The sequence below is a fragment of the Centruroides vittatus genome, unplaced genomic scaffold, assembly GCF_030686945.1.
Source record: "Centruroides vittatus isolate TY-2023 unplaced genomic scaffold, ASM3068694v2 contig_459, whole genome shotgun sequence".
NCBI lineage: Eukaryota > Metazoa > Arthropoda > Arachnida > Scorpiones > Buthidae > Centruroides > Centruroides vittatus.
The window spans coordinates 2,621,262-2,638,703 of record NW_027122255.1 but is presented as its reverse complement, the minus strand read 5'-3'; the positions used below and the strand labels follow the sequence as shown (position 1 = coordinate 2,638,703).

The window sequence follows — 17,442 nt, the reverse complement described above, 5'->3', positions numbered from 1 at the left end:
TTCACAACCTGTTCTGCCTTTTGAACTTTAATTTACTTTATAACCCAAATAAAAAAAAAGAGCAAGTGCCTGATATATATTACAAAACTATATTTTCTGCCATTTCAAATGATTCATCTAATTTCTAGATGAATGAGATAATAAATCTTTCAATAATACTGTTTATTGTTTTACTTTTACTAAATGAAAAGATTAAAATTTTAAAATCAGCATTTATTTAAAAACAAACATTTTTGACTGTTTTCAACAGTCATTCTCAGGTTCTTACTTAAAGTTCTAATGTACAGAAATTACATTTGGGAATACAAACATTATTTTAAAACTTGGTAGTTAATTTTTAACTTCAAATAAAAAATTTCAAAATCAAGCACTTGCTACATATTCCTGAATATAACTTTTACACATTAACAATTTGTTTAGAACTTGAAAATGACCATTCGGTATATCCAAAACATGTTTTTAATTCTGCTGGTTTGAAAGTTTACTTCTTTTTAGAAATAATAATATCAAATACTTGTAAAATCTATAAAAAAAAAAAAAAAAACTAATCCAATAATCTAAGAGATGAATCAACCAGATCTGCTGGTTATCAATTAATTTGATTTATTTATATTTCATGACAACATTAATGATAATATTTATTCAATGACCAATAATATAAAAATAGTGTTTCATATAGAGGACAGCTTTCATTCTTATTTTTCAGCTTTGAATTGTTTCAGCATGCTTACTTTTAAATTGTATTTATTGAATTTTCGGCCAAAAATTCAATAAATATGTTTCCATAAGCTATGTATTCACCTAATATGTCACCATGTGACTTTTCCTGTTTCTTTGACTAAAATATTGCTTCATGGTCACTGTTCTAATTATATCAATGCAATAAAACAAAACAGATGCAAGTCCTGAAGTGGTTTCATGAAAATGACTTTAAAGCATGTTTTGAAGGTTGGAAAAAACATTGGCATACGTGCATTGCCATGAGAAGGGATTACTTTGAAGAAGAAGAAATAAATTGCAATGAATAAATTCACATCTTGCATTTTATTTGGCCATTCCCAATACTTTTTGATCACAGTGGTATTGCAGTCATTTATCACAAAGTACCATATACAAAATTTAAAACAATTTTTATTAAAGTAATTTATAATTAATTTTATTACACTTATTTTTTTACTAAAAGCACATTTATAAAATAACTGATTTCATAAATTTATGAAAGTATTGATTTACAAATACAAGCATAAAACTTGTTTTGCATTCAAATCAACAATTCATTTTTCATATAATGAATAATTTCTTAATAATATATGTCTCTCTATAAAATGAAAATAATGCCTGTTAAATTTTTAACATTTGATAAATTTTATAATATTCATCTATCTTAATTTCGATTTATCAAACTATATGTTTACCTATGAAAAAAAATCGATCAATGTTAAATCAAATTTAATCATTTTGATGCAAATAAATAATTAAAATTTTATTTTATAACCAACCTTTAGCTTGATTTGCATCTGGCATTTCATATGCTCCTCTTGTCTTTTGTGGGACTGTTGGAGGTAAATCATCTTTTTGCATCTTTTCTGTTCTTGTGTTCATCTATTTTATTATAATTCAGATTAAATAATATATATATATTACTAAAATACATAAACTAAAACTATTTGTATACAATTAAAAACTAATTACATGTAACTATTATTATGAAACTAAAACAGACAGCATTATTTCCTGTTAAAAAGGATGTGACTAAAGTAAAAACTGACTGATGATGATAATGAAAATGAATAATAAAATATTAAAAATTACTTTTTTAACTCCTGGCTTCCTAATAACTTGAGAATATTCTGCCATATCTGCAGTATCCTGAGAATCTGAAAAAAAAAAAAAAATCAATGTATATTAGAATTCACATTTTAAAAACATTTTAATTATTGTCATCATTAATAAAACAGGAATATTAATATTACTATATATTCAATTTATTTTAATGTCATTGTATACATCTGAAAAACTAATTAAATTCTGATCAAAAAAAATTCAAAATTAAAAGTAATGTAATTTTTTTCCTAGAACTTTTTGTAATAGGCCTACAAGATAAAATATGTGATGAAAATGATCAATTTAGTTCCAATTATCATTTTAAACTTAATACAATATAACATACTATGAAAAAAACTCTCTTATATATAAGATAGTTTGCAGAATTTTTATTTTAAACAAACTTCTTACATATTGTAAATAAATAAAATATTACTAAAAGATCATTTCACAATAACTGTATATATAAAGATATCAAAGCTAATAGGAATGTCATCCTACTCCTCATATGATAAATATTTATTAGATTATAATGTACTTGTATACGATTGCTTTTTACATTTTTAATTTCAATCGTATTCATTAATAAAATATTACTTAATCCTTTGATTCATCCATTTACACTATTGCAAATGCTATGTTTCCAAATGAAATGTTTCCACAAGTATTTTCGTTCATAAGTTTAAATAATAATTTTGTATTTATGAATCATAACCAGTCTTATCAAAAATACAATTCACGGTAAATACATAATTTGTTTACAAACTTAATTCTAATATAACAGAGAATGTTTTCAAATATTTAATGCATTACAAAGAATTTAAAATAGTAAGACTTTGATCCTCTGATATATTCCACAATAAATAAAGATGTTGCAATTGAAGTTGAAATAAAATATCACGATTGAAAAAATAGATAGAGGTAACTCTTGCTTTACAACAGTTGTTCCTAAATAAACTTTAACAAAAAAATTATCATAAAATGAATCTAATTGTATAATGTAACACAACAGAATATCAATGTGCTATGTTCTGGGCCAATGGTTCTTAAACTCTTTTGAGTCTCAGCCTCCTGAAGACAAGTTATAACTCATAGCCCCAAGTATACTATACCTTGTAACAACTGTTCCATTCAGTAAATTTGTTTAATTTTTCCTCTGCATAGTATTTGTTATTTCCACCTCAATCATTTTTTTATTTTCAATTTTTTCTATGTCATATAATATTATCATTACATTTCACCCAAAACATCTTATTATTCAGATATAAATAATTCATTACAACAGTTGTTATCAATAATTAATTTGAAGTAATTATTCTGTAGTAAAATGTAAAAACTTTGAAATTATATAAGATATAAAACGGGCTACACTAAACATTTGTACTAATGAGAAACAAATAAGCATAATTCAAAACGTAATAAAGACAGTGACTTAATTCAAAATTATTTAATCACAGAAAAAGGTCCATAAGTAACAGTGACAGAAATTTCACATTTGTCATTAACAAAAAGTTTCCAAAAATAATTACTGTCAAACTCAGAGTATTTTAATCCAAGTTTTGAGCACAGAGATTGACTTTGCGTTCCATCTATTTTGACAAACTTTTTGTTTCTGATCAGTCCAAAATCTTTCCACTTGTGATCAAAAAGTATCAGAAATGGTTCAATAAAACACAAGATTTCAATTTACTCATCAAAATTTATTTTGTCCCTTTCAAAGTAATTCCCTCCCATTGCAATGCACTTATGCCAACATTTTTTTCCAATCCTTAAAAACATGTTTTGAAGTTGTTTTCATGAAACCCCTTCAGGACTCTCAGTGAATTTTGTTTTATGGCATGCAATTCCTTTAATTTATAAATAAAAATTTGTTAATTTAATAAATAAAAATATAAACGTGACTTTTTCACACAGGTAAACACTTTGCTTTAGTCCTTCTTTTCACCGTTACACCATCAGCAATCCTTAAAATTCACAAAGTTATGGGGACAGACCTTCCTTTTTAGGCTACTGCCTCCGCAAAAAAAAGTGTAAAAATATAAAAACAGGTGGAGTGTCCTTCGGTGTTCTTTGCCACTATCATAATATTACATTGTTAATTCTAATTATGAAGATTACACAAGGCCAACAGGCCAATTGTGGCATCTTTTGTTTTTTTGTTGATTGTGGATAATATAGTTTTGTTAAAATGCAAAAACAATTTGTAATTTCCATGAAAATATAAATTCCATACTTCTACCACAAAATCTTTTAACTACCACTGAGATTTTATGGATTGTTAACATTTGCTGTTTGAGACAACAAGTAGTCTTTGTTTTTGAATGTAGCACAGTAAAAAGAGCATGTATAGGTAAGAGAAGAAGAAAATGAGGAAATGAAACAAGCTCTTTATGTCAATGGTAATATCTAGGTTATGTTTTTATTTTAAAAATTGCTTTGTTGCATCCCAATCAATTTCAATTACATGCAAATTGTGCCAAAGAGAAGCAAAACTAATTTATAAAATAAATGCAAATAAAATTATTTTTTGTTATGATACTGATATATGCTTCTAGCTAATTTATGCCTTATTGTCTTTACCAAAGAGAAGTAACACAGAACATCAATTAATAAGGTTTCTCCAATGGAAAACCTGGAATATCAGCTATTTTTTAACATGGGAAATTCTTCTTATCCCAGAAAATCCTGCAAATTTCTTAAAAATTTACTTTATTCTTATTTTGTGTTAAAGTTGATGAAATTTTATTAATAGAAAGTATAATTAACTCATAAATTGTCAAAATACTATTGTATTTATTATTTTTAAGCCTGCTTATTAGTTTTTTAAAGTTTTGCTTGTTATGGCATGTCAGATTGTCAATAATCAATATGTAGCCTATTTGTGGCGGGGCCCTAAAAATTCTTTACTTGTTGGAACTTCTAATATCTTGAATAATTGCGCCGATGCTATCTTAATTTTTAACCATTCCCAGTAGCTTTAATAACTGCATTATGCCAGATTGTGCAAATTGCACCAGGATACAAATGAGTATGAAGTATGCAAATATGAAGTTTTTCTTCATAACCTGATTATTAAAAACAAACGAACTGCCAAATTATCGGTCTATAAGCTTGATGCAGTTATTAAAGCAGTCAAGGTAGACAAATCAAGAATACTAGACGACAAAATAAGTACTGTAACGCATCTTGAAAATGAACTAGAAATCTTCCAGGCTACAGGTGAAAAAACACATGAAATCTGTCTTCTCTTAAATGCATTAAAGATGATTCCACTCACATCAATTGAATTGGAAAGGGCATTCTTGGTAGCAGGACTTCTCATTAGTAAAATAAGAACCAGATTGAGTAAACACGAGTACGAAACGGAGTACGAATCTAGGATTCATACTATGTTTTAATTTTACGTTTTTCTTTTCTTGAGAAAGGTCTTTGAACAAGACCGAAAACGTTTGAAATGTTAAAGTTTGGCTGTACTATTTAAAGGTTTTTGAGTAGGTGTTTAGTTATATTATGCAGTCCCAGAAGAATTACTAGATTGAGTGATCGGAGTACTGACCATCTTTGCTTTTTAAAATCTTCTTATAAAAATTTACAATAATATTATGTATTGTGTTTTATTTAAATAACAAAAATTACCTTCTACCTTAGAAGTTTGACCTAACTATTTTTTTCTTTAAATTTTCAACTCAATTCAAAAGCATTTTTGTTATAAGCAGTTTCCAATAAACTTTAATGTCTTCTATTTGTGAAAATTTCTATATAATTCAAAAGTAATTTTTTCATACATACAGTATTTTACACAGCATTATTATTATTATTATTATTATTATTATTTGGGAGGTTGCAGGATGTGTATTAAGTTACCTAAAAATGAAAAATAATTATATCATTCGATTTTAAGATTTATTTTATATCTTAAAAATAATTAATTATATCCAGAGATTTCCTGGGAAACAGTTCACTTTTTCCCGGAATCCTGGGACAAACAAAAGACTGGAAAATGAGAAACCCTATCAATTACTGTACAATAAATAAATATACTGTATTTTAAAGCATATAAGGCAAGTTTTGTTCAGAAAAAAAAAGCTCTATCTTATATGTGAAATTGTGGCCTTCCATAGGCTAATGAATTCCCCAAATGGTTTTCAGTACAGGTAATCTCCATCTAGCTGAAGTCTTGAATTAAATGCTATTGTTTAATTAAACAATTATTGTTTTTATTATTATTTTTAAACTAGAATACAGTAAAAATATTTTGTGCCTGACTGTCAAAGACACACACAGCCAAGTATATAAAATATAAAATACTTTTACCTAAGTATTCTGTCTTTATGCCAAAAAATATGGTAACTGTTTTGCAGCATCTTATATATAAAATTCTCGTGTCACAATGTTAGTCACCTTACTCCTCCGAAACGGCTTTACCGATTTTTACCAAATTTTATATGCATATTCAGTAGGTCTGAGAATCGGCTACTATCTATTTTTCATACCCCTAAGTGATAAGGGTTGTTGACCCTTAACATTTTTTTTTAATTTTTGAGCAAAATTTTTTGTTTTTATTTTTCTATAATGTGGCATTAAAAAATACATACAACCCTAAATTTTTACCCTTTTATCACCAACCCCTATTTTTTAATAGCCATTTTAGTAATTTAATCATTTTTCATCCCGCTCAATAACTGATCAATTATCGTCTTTTTTGTATTCAGTTTCCAATTAGATTGGCATTTGCAATGACTATCAACAAATCCCAAGGCCAAACGATGTCTATTTGTGGCTTAGATTTGAGCACGCCATGTTTTTCACACGGACAATTATACGTGGCATGCTCTCGAGTGGGTAAACCATCCAGTTTGTGTTAGCTAAAGATGGGCTAACAAAAAATATTGTTCACGCTATAGCATTAAGAAATTGATATTGTTTGTTAGTGTTACTGTCATAATTAATTAATGATATATAATTTTAAGGAATAAATTATAATAACTTAAAAATAATAATGTTTGGCATTTGTTATTTTTATATTCCCTCATTGTTCACAGCGCTCCATGCCTATTTCACGCATATACCACATCCTTACACACTTACAATAAGTTAGTTATTTTTTGTCTACACTAGAAATTACCTAGAAATAATTTATATGGCAAACAACATTTGCCGGGTCAGCTAGTAATTTTATAAGAATAGATTAACAAACATATATATAAAAAATGTGTGGTAGAGCATTGATAATTTGGACTCATGAAAAATTAATTATATCCCATTATAAGTGGACCAAGCCTGATATAATTTTTAAAATCCTACATAAAAAAATTTGATCTCTGTTTAATGTGATCATGTAAATTCCTGGTTTTTAACTTCCTGCACTGGTTCTTTGTGATATCTAACCATCTATACGATGAAGGACAACCTCCTACGCCCAAGTTGGATGCCATATTTTATTGTTAAAGGTGCTATCATATCTGCTACAGTTTTATCAGTAACTAACCACCACTTTTTTATTTCCTTCTAACCTATTTCAATATCACATATATATTTAATAAATGTAAAAATACAGAGCATTCACAAAGATAAGACCTTTGTCGTTGCCTTTTCCTTTCATCGTTTCACACCATCAGTAAGTAGTCCATCGAAAATTACAAAAATTACAAAGACCACCTTTCTTTATAGGCTACTGCCTCTGCAACAAACATGCAAAAATGGTAAAATGTCCTCTGGTGTTTTGCCGCTATCACAATAATACTTTTTCTTTTTTTTAAATACACATATAATACACACACACAAAAAATACACAAAAAAAATCACATATATAGTTCATTATGTTTATCCACTTGGTTTAGGCAGGCTTCAACTAATCCTTATATAACCTGCAGGTCACCATGCATACAAGCAGAATGGACAATTAAACTGATTTCTTGCTTTTTGTGCCAAGGAAACGTTGAATAAGTGACTGCTGTTTTTAGTAGGGTTCAAAATGCTGCTAATAAATATATAAACTAACAAATCATTGGAAATCCAGTAAATATACAAATTGATGCTACCTGGTTTTCTGTACACTTTGGGTACAATATTGCATATAGGGTATTTACCACAAACTAATTTCTAAAAAATTCAATTCTGATGAGCTCTTTTGATCTATTTTGAGATTAATGCCCATCTAATTGCTGTTAATCTAACTGCTGACAAAATCTTCTATTGAGCTGTCATTCTTCCAAATCATTATTAAATCATCTACATATCTGTAAATTAGTTTGATATCATTTCTGTATTTCTTTAACGCTGCCACTTCTACTCAATATCATTATTTCCATTAAATTACCTGAGGCTGGTGAGCACATTGGCACTCCCATCTATTTATAAATGTTTTTTATTTCATGTGAAATATGAGTTGCACATTATTCAAAAAAATCTGCCACCAATTTATATTTATCAATACTTACATTTCTTTTGATGCAAATTACCACACTTGCAACAAACCTAATCATATACAGTAAAACCTCATTATTTCAATATTGGATAATTCAAATTCAAGTCTAGTCCCTGATCAAGAGAATAGGATTTTGCATATATTTTAGTTTGGATAATTCAAAATATGTGTACAATGCAAAAATATTGCTTAATTTAAAATCTTCCATCATACTACATGTTTACAAAAAAGTTTCCAAGACCAAGTGGCAGTTTCAGTTTCACCAATTATACATTATTGATTTATTGGATGCCCATTCAAAGTCATTTGGACATTGTAAAGTCATTTTGACATTTGGACATTGTAACTAACTATGAATACAATTGCAAAGATGTATTCATAGTTAGTTACGAACCAATCAGCTATTGGGTTCCTCGGTAGTTAAGCAATATGGTGTGTTCTAATCAGTAGACTAAAACAACAGATATAATTTCTGATGTTGAATACATTTTGTTACATGTTACATTTCACTTAAAAAGTGCAAAAAACTGACATAAATCATTCAAGAATATTCTCAGAAAAACAAATCACATTTTGATAGCTGCCTGCACAGAGAGTGAAGCTTGAAATACTTTAATTGTTAGAATGACAGTTCCTGTGATATGACTGCCATAGACTTTCCAATATATAGTCAGGTTTGCTGTAAGTATAATTAATGCTATGCTGCTTCTATTCTAATGGAGGGAAAGATTAACATAATCCTTGAGTGATATTATCATCCTGAGCTACTTCCACATATAATAGGGTTTTTCATAGTGTAGTGGAAAAAATACTGTATTACTGAGTAAAGTATGCAACTTTATTCCATAGTAACGCTGGTGCTTGCATTTTCTCTAATGTTGGTCTAAGTGGTCAGCTTGGTTTTTGTGTAATTTGACCCTTCCAGACAGTCTGGGTGCTATCACCCTATTAGGGAGTTTAAAAGCTAAGTTAGGAAGTTTGCTCTTACTAGCAGCATTTTATTCTACAATGCTTTAGTAGGATCATTATTTAACTGAATGGAACCTGTCTGTTTTAAGTTCTGTTTTGTGCCATTAGTTACTTCTTCTCATAAAAACTGATAAATTATTCTTATCATAGTGCATAAAAACAATGTTATTGTCTTCTGCTCATTTCTCCAGTCTTTTATAGTCCTATGTTATGAAAATTATCACCTTTAATTGTCCAGCACAAATGTTTTAATTGTATTTATAGTTGCGCATGCGCATTTTATTATTTTCGTATTTAATTCTATTTTATCGTTCTTTTTTAATTTGAGTTGTAACTGAAGATGACCGTTGAAAACGATCGGAAACGTTTTTATTTTTGTTAAAACATTTGTGCTGGACAATTAAAGGTGATAATTTTCATATTAAGTCTAATTTCCAGTAATTTAAAGTTGGTCCTATGTTATGGGTGTAGAAGCTCTTTGTGTTGCATAAAATAGTTGGATTACAATATACTTACAAACAATAACAACAACAAAGTATTATTATTTATATAATTGCATTTATAAAACTTTGGAAACAAATAATTTAATTAGGTAAAACTTCCATAAAATATTAACTGATATAGTTTATAAATGAAATAAAATAACATTTATAAAATTTATAAATGGTATAAGATAAATTTCAACATTAAATTGTATTAAAACTGCTTTATGTTTGCAACTAAACAAACACTAGCCTATAAGTTAAAAAAATTCTTATAAAAAGAAACAAAAGTTATTATTTTATCATTAAAAAAGTTTTATCAAATTTTGCTATTTATAATTCACACATTTAAAATGTTTACAACTTAGTATCATTTTTCATTATTTTAATATAGAATATGAATTAGAAAGAAATACTTTTTAAAACTTACCAGGAGCTACAGTCATTCCTAGATCCCACTCAACCATACTCCTACGAGCATGTGCTTCCTGCTTCAACCTGGAAACTGCTGATGGTCTGATGTCCATATCATCACGACATCTCCTTTGTTCCATTCCGTATGAAATATCTAATTTACTTCTGTTTACATTATTAAGTTCGCCAACCCTTCTAGGTCTTACAGCTTCATTGTAAGATGGAAGTTGAGGTCTCATGTCTACAGAATCATTGTTCATTGGTCTCATTGATCGAAGAGCAACATATACACTTGCATCAGACTGAGAATGCCTCAATCCATGCATAGCTATTTGTTGACAAGATCGTCCCATGTAATTTTCAGCTTGAGCAGGATTTATTCCATAATAAATTTTCTGATCATCATAAATATTTTCATAAGTGTTTGCATTTTTTAAAATTTGAGATTTTTCTGGTTGATATCTTACTGGAAAATGTTCTCTTACTGTTGCATATATTGGTACATTTTTTAACTTTTGATGGTAGGGTGAATTTGGCTGATTTCTATTGTGTAAATTTGAAGTAACTTGAATTTCATGTGAGGGTGAAGGCAAACTATATATTGCACAAGAATTTTTATTAACAGCTGTTCCATCATTGGTAACATATGTTGAATCTTGAAGCCACGATGATAAAGATTGTGATTTATTAGGAACACCAACATTCTGTGAATCTTTATGAAAGCAGGTAGAAGATTTGAGTTCATTTCTATTATTTTGCATTTGACTATAATATTGTTTCGAAACAGACTTTGGTGATGCAACAGGTACAAGTAAACGACCGCCATCATTGGAAGCAATTGGCTGTTTAACATTTGTCGATAGTTGAAAATTCTCTTTCTGGGCAGGAAGCATCTGACTAAATGTTCTGGGTGGTTTGGGAGGTCCCATAGCATAATTTTGAATTTTATCATTCTGGGGTGAATGAGTTTTTTTTAACTTCCAATTTTCACTTCCTGGTATATTTTCACAAACATTCATCCATTTATTATTTGTATGAGATGGTGAAGAGAAGGGTTTTTTGACAGAAGTTTCATCTGTAGTACTAATAACTACATCTTCATATTTTGGGTCTCTAGATTTAGAATTGTTTGCTGGATAAACATATTCATAATCAGAATCTAATTTCTGTTGCTTTCTTTTTACAAATTGTTCTAAATGACCATAAATACTTTCATAACTATGATGTTTAGGAGAATGAACATTATTAGAAATTGAATTATTTGTTTTATTAAGGAATGAATTATTGTGATTAGAAGAATCAAATGTTTGATTCTGTGCAGATTTTTCTAAATTTCCTCCAGGAGACTGATAAATTCCCCTACTGTTTTCTGAAGCTATTCTATAATCTTTATTTTGGCATTGCTTATTATAGCATTCTTTTGGTGTAGTAGTTTCAACTGATTCACTTTTTTCTTCATTTTGAGAATTTTCAGATATTACATTATAAGTTGCAGCATTATTATGATTTAAATGTCGTTCAAGTTTTAAATCACTCATTTCTGTGGAAATTTGTTTACAATGATAAATATCTTTCTCACCCTTATTATTTACAAGAGATGGACTTTCATATACATTATAATGCTGATTCTTTGGTTTGTTTGATGTTCGTGGAAGATGTAAACGTTTCGATTTTGGTGTTGGACTATGCAAAAGTAAATTTCTAGAGTTTCCAGATTCTTGATTTAATCTGTAATGCTGAACTCCATACATCTGCTTATTCCATTCGTGTGCTAAATGCGTTTCATTTAATGAATTATTATTGTAAGATTTTGCTTCTTGCTTATTTTCAACATCAGATTTATTTATCATTTCTGGAATATTATTTTGAGGTGACCACAGCTGTTCATATTTTAATTTAGAATTTACCGGAAGACAAGCTTTCTCGGGTGAATTTTTTAAAGCACATACAGCATTAGATGATGTACTTTCATTATTTTCTCCAACAGCATGAGAATCACTTAAAATATATGACTTTCTTGATGTTAAATCTAAAATGGCTCCTCTTGGATGATGATTCAAAATATTTTCAATCTGAGCTATATTTTTCTTAGTTGTAACATTAATGTTTGTGTACTGAACATTATTTGGATTGTGAATTATATCTGTAGCTTTTACGGAATGTGCAATTTTAGATGAAGACAACTTATTTATCTGATTACCTTTGTCATATGTAAAAATGTTGTTTCTTTGTTCTACACAGTCTCTATTGTTTATCTTACCAAAATTGTTCTCATCACAAAAATCTGCACATTTTTTTTCTATATCTGTACAATGTGTTGAATTTGAGTATTTATTCTGTAAATCTTTTACCTGATATTGTTTTTGCATATCATTTGATCTCGTTGCTGAAACATTGTCTGACTGTGCCATATTAGATATTGGAACAGTAACAGGTTTGGCATAGCATGGAATGTATTCTTCAGTTTTGGGATCCCTATTTACAGACTGATGTTTGATAGTTCCATAGATACCCTCTTCTTGTGATCGTTTACGAGAAAAAGCTACATCAATTGTGGGATCTCTAGTACGAAGCACCACATAATCACCTGAACCATCAAGTGAAAGCTCACCTTTGTCCTTTAAAACTGATTCATTCTTGTGAGTTGTGCAAGTTCTTTCAAAATTATCATCTTTTTCATTATTGATCCAATTTGTTCCTCTTTGGTTTGGTGATCCAAATTGCTGCAATGGTTTTTTCTTCACTGGTAGTTCTGGAACATTTGGTGTATAAACTGCATTAGTTTTTGTTACAGATGATTTGGTTATATAATTAGAAGTAAATGAATTCTCAATTAGAGTATTTCCTTTTTCATTTAAACGTGATAATTTTTTGTGAGATGTAGAATATTTCTCTATTTCTTTAGAAGTTTCTTTGCTTTTTGGAACAGATTCAGTTTTATCATTTAAAACTTGCAAGCATTCTTCTGTATGACCAGAATCTGTTTGCTTACCAGTAATTTCATTTTGAAATGAATTTTCAGACACATTTCGAAGAGAGTGTTTTTTACAAAGCTCCTCCAAAATTAATTTATCTTCAGAAGATTCAAAACTCAAAGTTTTAACTGCTTTACTTAATTCTTGTATCTGAGATGCACTTTTTTCTTCTGAACATAACAAAGTCAAGCATTCAATTTCTGCAGCTGCAGACATTGGTGTTTCTGAATATGAATTTTTTGAATCATTTTGTCTGCTGTGCTGCAATTCTCTTAATGGAGAACGCAATAGTTTCCGAGCAACCATCCTAAGAACTGTTTCTCTTTCTTGCTGTGGTCGAAATTCTCTACTGAGGTGATGACTGTGACTTCTAAAAAGAGGATGCCGTCTCTGAGGCGTTTGTAATCCAATATTAGAATCAGATTCAACATTAAGTGATTTTTCAAATAAGGCTTTTAATTTTGCTATACTAGGACGTCTAATAACTGTAGCTTTGCCAATAAGTTTTCCCTGCAAATGTCTTTCTTCACTAGCTGCCTTTCTGTAAGAATTTCCTTCATAAGAATCAACATCCAAAACTGTAGAAAAATTTTCCTCAGAATTTAGATTAACTGTTCCATTACTTGTTTCTTGTAAAGGAGGAGCACTGACTGATGCACTTTTTTCTTTTGCCATTGATTTTTGTGAAGATTCTTGTTGAAGACAATCTTTAACTTCATTGGTGTGCTTTGAATTTTGATTCAAACCAACTGAATTATCTTTATTGTGCAAAATTATATTACTATTCTGTACTGTAATAGTTTTTGACTTAAGTTCTGATTGTTTAATAGATACACTTTTATTATCTGAATGTTCAGTTACTTTATTCCATCCTGAAATTAATCTTTTAACACTTTCTTCTCTTTTTAACTTAAGCAAAATTTGTGAATTTCTTCTTGATAACTGGCCTGAGTCATCTTCAGAATCTTGACATCTGTCTTCTATCAAATTTTGTTGAGCATTCATACTGTTTTCTGGTTGATTCCAAAATCTTTGTGAATTCCCAACAACAGCAAGGTTTTTTTGAGATTTTTCTTTATCTTCATTCTTTGATTCTTGAGAAAAATACTTAGCTGGACTTTTTTGTTGACCATTTTCAAATTCATTTTTATCCTGTTCAAATTCTTGGTGGTTTCTTTTCTCAGCTTAAAATAAATATTATAATTATTTAACTAACTGTAGTAATTCTTATTACCATTGAAAGTATATAGACATTAGATAAAAATTTTTATAATCATTAATAATAAAGGAATATGAAATACAACAATAATGAATTATCACATTATAAATTATTTTCAGTATAAAATTCTATACTTCTATAGTTATTTCCAATCAAAACTCAAATATATTTTATATTTATATTCTTACATGACTACTAATGTAAAATTAATTTTGTTAACTTTATTTATTCTATAAAGTAATAATATTAACATAGGAAATTTTAACTGGCAATGCATCTGCAAGATAAGCGGTAGTTGTGGGTTAGAGTCCCACGCTGGACCAATTCTTTCCTTTCAGAATATTCTAAATTATTTAATAAATATTAATTTAATTATAATTATTAAATTTAATAAGAGATAGTACCTAATACCTACTTCTAATATCTAATTATTTGCTCTAGTCCTGAACTATTTGAGAAATGTTACAAGTTGAGTTTTCTCACAAAAGTGCCTTGAGATTATATACTTTTATACATACAAAATAACCATTTTACTGTTCAGTCTTTAACAAAAATTTTTGTTACTCAAAGAAGAAATTAAAAGATTCTTAATGATTTCAAAAATGTTTAAGAAACATTATAGGATGTACTTATTCATTATTTTCAACTTTCAAAAGTTTTACAAAGCCAACAATTAAGTAATGAGATAGATGTTGTACTGACCAATACACAAATACCATGTAGTAAGACGCATGTGCATTCCATAATCTGTAGTCTGGCGATATTGCATGGCAGTAAATCTGCTCCTATTTTGCTAGGATAGTGTAAAAGCATTATCACAAAAGCACTATTGAGCAGATAGTGAATATCAAATTCTGTTTTAAACTTGAAAAAGTGATCTGAAACAGTGATATAGCAAGTACTGTATATGGTGATATGGATATGTGTTTATCTCATGCACAAATATTCAGGTGGTTTGATCATTTCAAATGTCGCCAGGAAACTCTCAATGATGATAACACGTCTGAACATCTAATTTCAGCTTAAAATAAGGAACTCATTGCCAAGATGAGAGAATAGATTCCAGAAGTTTGTTGTATAACAGTGAGAATATTGGCTTGTGACTTTAGTGCCAGTAGGAAGACAATTCAAAAATCTTAATGGAAGATTTGGGCAAGAAGGCCACTGTCCAATTTGTGTCACATTCTTTGCCTGATGATCAAAGACACAACTGTATGCAGCATGCTGGTATACACATTCATTCACTATTTCCCCAGATAACTATTCTTGTAATTATTTTCTTTTTCCTAAACTAAAGTCACCATTGAAAGATGATCATTTTCAAGATGTTAAAGATATCCAGCAGGCATTGATATTGGATCTTTGTGATATACCAAAGGAAGATTTGCAGAGGTCTTTTTCAAGTCCTTAAACTTGCTGTATTGTTGCAGCAGGAAGGTACTTTGAATAAAATATGTGTAGTATTTAACTGTTTTGTTTCCTTTATTTCATGATATCTACCTTATTATTTAATTCTTGGACCTTTTATAACATACTTGTGTGATAAAATACTTTTCCTATACTTTTTAAAGATAATACCTATCACACGTACATGAACCAATTACCGGTGTTGGAAAAAACAAAAAAATACATCGTTAACATTTTTGAACTTAGAAGTTCTTCTTCAGACGATAAAAGTGATGGAACGCAGATCCAAAAATAGAACAATTATTTTTAAACAAAATTGAACTAGGGTAATTGGTTCATGTACATGTGGTTTACATCCCTGGTGTTCCATAAATGTAGAAGCTTATAATACCCATCTTTAAAAAAATTCACAAATTTAAATTTACCTTTATTCATGTTTGAATATTATTGATTATAAACAAAAAATTCAGCAACAATTTGCATAACTTTCTGGCTGTTATGAAATTTTACTTTAAATTACATTACATTAACAATTTTAATAAGAAAAAAAATGGCTTAATTTGGAGGGAGAAGATGAGATTTAAAAATATTGAATACCAATAATTACAATTGTCATTAATTCCAACCCCACCTGAGATATGACAACCCCTCTCAAACTTCACCACCAAAATTTAAAAGCATCAATGTTCCTTATATACAAATTACTATGCCATATTTTATTTCTTAATCTTGACCCCATGCTGAGATATTAAACGAAATAGGTTATAATTTTGTTTGTGTTGGCTTCTTTTTTTTTTATTATTTTTTTTTTAGGTTCAGAAGATCTCACAAGGTATCAAAGCTTGTAAAAATCCAGAGGGTAAAATTTGACATGATTCCAATACTTTCCCATGTTATATACATAATAGCTAGGAAGTAAAACCAGCTGAAGACAGACCAAGATTGTTAAACATTTCTGATAAAGTAAAAACTTAAGAAACAGGATAAAATATAAAAGTTGTCTAAAGGTTCATTTATTAAAGCATTTTCTAATCTTACACATTGTGGTAGAATATAAATAATAAATATTTTGAAAAATCACTCAAGCATATTAATTTCTGAAATTATATAACTGTTGATAAATACTAATAAAATTAATTTCAACAAAACAGTTGTTATTTTAATAAACAAAAAGTAAAATAATTCATTACCTTCTTTGTCATCTGTTGAAGTTGGTTCATATACATCTTCATATATAGTATCACTTTTCTATAAAGTATTAAATATAAAAAAAAATATCAATTTCTATATAAAAATTTATAACAACAACACACTCCCACTAATCCAAAAATAATCTACAATTTCTTTCTGTTTTTGACTAAAACATTTAGCAACAATAATGAATAAAAACTAGTTCAAATTAAGCAGAATTCAGATTAATGAAGATTTGGATTAGTGATAGTGCACTGTATATTTTATTGTTCATCTAAAGAGATCATCGAAAAATTTAACATTGAAAAATGCATTCATAAAAACTCATTTTTTCAAAAAACAAATAATAATAATAATAATCCAGCTTCAGAAATCATAAACTGAGTTCTAAAACTTCAAGAAATTAAAAGGTTATAGTTATAATTTTCAGAATTTGTTTTCTGACGTTCTATCTTCAAAAAACACCTTTAAAATAAAAGCACTAATTATCATCTGTAGAAATCCAGTTAAAATGAACAAATTTATTATAAGAAC

General features: G+C 28.4%; 1 protein-coding gene across 2 annotated transcripts in view; it reads right to left on the bottom strand.

Annotated features, from left to right (window-relative positions):
* Positions 1–17,442, bottom strand: part of LOC136977464 (uncharacterized) — a 60,618-nt gene that overhangs the window by 5,437 nt on the left and 37,739 nt on the right. For both annotated transcript variants that reach the window (XM_067272956.1, XM_067272957.1), the window contains exons 10-13: positions 16,908–16,965; positions 10,133–14,275; positions 1,813–1,877; positions 1,500–1,602 (exon numbers count right to left, since the gene is read on the bottom strand). In XM_067272956.1, coding sequence (XP_067129057.1) covers positions 1,500–1,602; positions 1,813–1,877; positions 10,133–14,275; positions 16,908–16,965 — 4,369 coding nt within the window. The remainder of the gene's footprint in view (positions 1–1,499; positions 1,603–1,812; positions 1,878–10,132; positions 14,276–16,907; positions 16,966–17,442) is intronic.